Raw genomic sequence first — 5,067 nt, forward strand, 5'->3', positions numbered from 1 at the left:
GGACGACTTTCAAGTAAGTCGGACGACTTTCAAGTAAGTCGGACGACTTTCAAGTAAGTTGTCTTACTTGACGACTTCCGCGTAAGTCGTCTCGGAAAAGTTAAATATTTAAGTTTTATTTTTCAATTGCAAAAGTAACCTGAGACGACTTACAGATAAGTCGTCTAGCTTTAATAAAATATTAAATTTTTTGTTTTTCCGGAGACGACTTACTGATAAGTCGTCCAGAAAAGTCAAATATCTGACACAATTCGGTCAAATGCAAAGATAAACAAAGATATTTTTTAACAAACAAAGATAAAGACTTACAAGTATCTGACACAATTCTGACACAATTCGGGTATTCTCTTGATTTTTTTTTTAACAAACAAAGATAAAGACTTACAAGTAAGTCGTCCGTTTGACCAGAAGACTTACCCGTAAGTCTTCTACAGCCAGACTACTTACGGGTAAGTATTCTAACGCGAGCAGATCTGGAAAAAATTTCATTTTCATACCTTAAACTAGTGAGATGACTTCCTTAGCACACAAAGTCTTCTCCAACCACCCAGAACCTCAAACGAAAGTAACCCACCAAGAATAGTATGCTTGAATGGCTCCATCAACCATAAAAAAATTTGAATCAAAAGCTTGAGTTTTTTGGATGAATATGGAGGCAAAGTGAAAGAGATGTTGTTTTTAGTTCATAACAAGTGAGAAAGAGAGAGTGTAAATCAATTTAAGGTGCATTAAGAGCTTCAAATTGGTTGTTCATGGTGGTTGGTGTATTGATTGTAATGGCAATCTTGTAAATACTTGAAGATGATGAGGTTGAGAGAGTAAAAATGTCATTTTCGAAAAGAAAAGAAAAAAACTAATGGAATTTTCGTGAATAATATGAATTTGTGGGTGAATAGGACAAAAGAAAAATCCAAAAAAAGCATGGGTTAGTTTTAGGTTTGAATTTGAGTTTTGAGTCAATTTTGCAAAAAACCCAAAAAAAAATATTGAATTGCTAGAACCATTGTACATGAACTTTCAGATATTTTTACTCAAGTAAGGATCAACTTGTAAGATAATCAATCATATAGTGGGGTATTTTTATTAGTTTCTGAAATTCCTTTAGTTCATCGTCCCTGTATCAACAATAGAAGTCGCTAAACAGAACAATGTAATAGTGTTGAAAACTGAAGTACTACATATCGTTATAATGAACCTTCTTTAAATCTTAAAACTAGTTTATTTGTTATTAATACAAATTTTATTTGGAGTCTTATCAATACGAAACTTATTTGGAGCTAAACTTGTAAGTGTCACGGTACATCAATCTTCCTGCCGCTAAACTTTGCAAGGAGAAAGTGGAGGACCGCAAAGACAGTCGTTCCCAGCAAACGCACTGGCCGGAAACTTTGTTGTCGGAAGCTTTCCGCAAAGGTGATTCTGACTCACGTTCAATGTCTGCAGTCCAGCAACCGTGGCCGGAACCTTCCCGAACACCAAGTTTCTCGACAGATCTAACGTTTTCAGCGTCTTCGCAAACGTTAGCTTTCCCATATCAAACCGGAGCTTGTTCCCCGGCGCGCGGAACTCCACCAGATACTCCGTCTGGTTCAGAAACCTGGCCGGACTCCCCGAGATCTCGTTTTGAGACAGATCAATGAAATCATAGAAGTAATATTCCGCTGGCTTCCAATCGTCTAAGCTCATCTTGATCCCGCATTTTGCAAGCTTCAACGAGAAGATGATTGGCGACGACGTCACCCACTTCGGAATAGTTTTGAGGTGAAACTTATTGTACGATAGATCCAGAGACTCGATTCCCTTAACGTACAAAGCAGGGAAAGGATCGGTAAGAAGATTGTGTGAGAGATCAAGATTGAAGATTTTGGTGAGATTCGCGAAGCTCTTCGGCACGACTCCAGAGAACTGGTTGCGTGAGAGATCCAACGTGTCAAGCGCCTTGAACCTCGATAGATAGTCTGGAATCTTCCCAGAGAGTTTGTTACGGCCTACTTCGAGAAACCTGAGAATTGGCGCAAGCGATGCGATAGACGGGGGAAGGTTCCCGGAGAATCCGTTGCGAGAGAGAACGAGAGATCGGAGCTCCGGCATGGATTTGAAAATATCGGGGATAGTTCCGGAGAGACGGTTACCGCCAAGATTGAGAAAAGACATGAGCTTGAGATTAGCGATCCCTGAAGGTATTGTCCCGGTTAAGAGATTACCCCCAAGATTGAGCTGAGATAGCTTGGTCAAATTGGAAATGGAAGTTGGGATCGGACCGGTGAACCGGTTTCCTTCCAGGCTAAACGCTTCAATCTGGCTTAGCGAACCGATATTAACCGGGAGTGGACCGGAGAGACGGTTGTTCTCTATATAAACGAATTTTAGCTGTGGTAACCGGAAGAGGAATTGTGGAAAAGGTCCGGTGATGTTTTTGAGATTCATCAAGTAAATACCATCGAGGTGTTGGAGTTTGGCTAACGACGAGGAGATTGTGCCGGAGAGGAAGCTTCCGGCGACCTCGGATTGTCCACTGACCGTGAGTGCGGTGACTCGGTCACCGGTAAGGCAAGTGATACCGTTCCAGGAGCAGCAAGCAGTACCTTTCTTCCATGAGCTGAGAATGCCCGAAGGGTCTCTTGTTATACCCGATTTGAAAGCTAGAAGACCTGCCTCGTCATCTGGATGACACGTGGCGGCTTTGATGGGGTTTAGACACCGGAGGATGATAACGGCTGTGAAGATGAATACTAAGAAGGAAGAAGAAGAGTTCATGATGGTGTTGTGTTGTGGGGTTGAAAGAAACGAATGGATGGTATTAATAGAGAGTAGAAGAGTGTCTGTGTCGGCTCGAGATGTTCAAAGTCAAAGTTGACAATTTTGACCGATCCATTTGCATGTGAGTGTGAGACATACAATTAAAGGTTTCCGTCCCTAAACGTGGTCGAATTTATCAGTCCCAACAGGCTTGAAAAAGACTATTTCATCAGATTTTAAGTCTCTTTATCCTAAACGCTTTTTTCTGCCAAAAAAGAAAAACATATTTGGTTGCTGCTATGGTTTATGTTGATTCGATTCCTCCAAGGTGGCTCCTGGATCGGGAATCTACTTAGTTTCATTATAGCCTTTTGTTGTAAAAAAATCCTACAAGCGGTGGTGTGGCAGTCATAGTTGACGAGCTTCCTTGCACCAAAGCTCTATTGCCAAACAAGCAACTGCGCAAGTGGGGATTCCGTAACTTTTATGCCACACTACGATTTCGCAATTGCAACGCAAATGGAAGAAGTGCTTTATTTTTTTAAAAATTATTATATTATTATGTTAGCAATGGACTTACATCTAGGCTGGGCATTTCAGTTTATTTATGGATTCAGTTTGGATTTCGCTCGGTTTAATTTATTTTGGTCTAAAAAACTATAATCAAAGTCAATCCAAATTAGTTTGATTTATATTTGGTTTGGTTTAGCTTTGGTTTGGGTTCATATGAGTCTATTTGGTTTGGTTTGGTTCGGTTCGGTTCGGTTTTTTCCCCACCCCTACTTACCTCCATGTTTTCAGCTCATTACTCCACTACATATTTAATACTAGAGGGCTGCACGGAATATTGTTTTATTGTTGTTAAAAGTATGATTTTTTGGATAATGTAACTATGTGATCACTTTTATTTGTTAAGAACGTTATTTGGTGTTTTTATTGTGTTATGTAGTAGTAATAATGATATGTTATTATATTTTGTCTTTGTTTTTTCAATAATGTGTTTTGTCTGTATAGTAGTGAAGTGAGCCTCTAATATACAAATATATTGAATTTCAATAACTTTGCATTTATGCATTTGTTGATTCTAAGATTAACGGTTTCAACGTTAAAATTGTCTTTTATTTTTTTCATTTTTTTGAACATTATAACTTTCAAGATGTTTTTGTCTTTTTCCCATATTTTGAAATTGAGCTTTCAACATCTATGTATTTTGTTTACCTTTCTGGTATGCGGTGTTTCTCATCATCACCGAAAAAGACTCACCTCATGCTCTTGTTCTTTATCGCCTTCTTCACCTTGAGATTTCTGGTATTTGTTGTAAATCGGGTTTAGGAGTTCCCAGTTGTGCGGTTGTTTCTAGCATCGTTTTAGGCTGCTCCATTCAATATTGGATGCTCCTCTTCTTCCTTAGATTTTAGCTGATGTTATGAACTGCATCTCTTTGGGTTGGGTCAGAGTTTAGTCGTCCTTAAAGTTGTTTTCCTCGTCGTTGGCTTACCATTGATACTCCCTTCTCGTCTTGGTTTTCAAGATATGGTTTTTGGTGATCTGACTTCTATAGCTCGAGGACGGCTCCACGATTTGATGATTTTGTTTTGTTTACCCTTCCATTTATGTTCTCTCATCTCGTTGCAACTTTCATCGCTGCTTGCATCTCTGTGACTCTCTCTTTCGCCATGTTTGCCACTCCAGGTTTGGATAATGGTCTCCTCCGAGTATGCTCTATAGATTTGGAAGATTGTTTCTGGTCTCAAGTCTGGGCTCATGTTTCTCGGGGGTTGGCTTCCGTTCTCCCTCACTCATGTTGTTCACTTCTTCCTTTGCTTCCCTTAGTATAAGTGTGCGGTATTAGTATCTTGGAGCTTTGGTCCCTTCTATCCCGAGCTTTGTGGTTCTTCACCGGCATAGGCGTCTTGTTTGTGCTTGTTTAGTTTGTGAGGTGATTCCTTCCTCTTAGCTGGTGGTTTTCCTTATCGTTCGTTATGTATGTCTCTTCGTGCTTCGTGGTGATTTTAGCCTTCTGTTGATTATTTTTCCTCTAACCCGCTTTCTTGGTTCTTTGCATTAGTCTTTGATCACGCTCGGGATTGTTTTATCTCAAGATTATATTTCTACATTTTACTGACTTTTTATTGTTCTGGCCTAGACACTCTATGATAAAGTGGGGTAAGTTAGTTTTCGTTCTTGATCGCCTTTGAGTTCTGGACCTTTATTGAGTTAGTGTTACTTTGACATTTTTTTCTCAGTGATTATGGAGGTTTTATGTTTAGATTATGTGTTCTGCTTTAGTTTGGTTAATATTAAGATAAATATATAGTTGTAAATGAA

General features: G+C 39.4%; 1 protein-coding gene across 1 annotated transcript; it reads right to left on the reverse strand.

The window, feature by feature from the left end:
* Window positions 1–1,187: 1,187 nt before the first annotated feature.
* Window positions 1,188–2,881, reverse strand: LOC106301024 (DNA-damage-repair/toleration protein DRT100-like). Its single transcript, XM_013737328.1, has one exon. The coding sequence runs from the start codon at window positions 2,755–2,757 to the stop codon at window positions 1,318–1,320; it is 1,440 nt and encodes a 479-aa protein (XP_013592782.1). The 5' UTR covers window positions 2,758–2,881; the 3' UTR covers window positions 1,188–1,317.
* Window positions 2,882–5,067: the final 2,186 nt, after the last annotated feature.

The sequence above is a fragment of the Brassica oleracea genome, chromosome C6 (assembly GCF_000695525.1).
Source record: "Brassica oleracea var. oleracea cultivar TO1000 chromosome C6, BOL, whole genome shotgun sequence".
NCBI classification, from domain to species: domain Eukaryota; kingdom Viridiplantae; phylum Streptophyta; class Magnoliopsida; order Brassicales; family Brassicaceae; genus Brassica; species Brassica oleracea.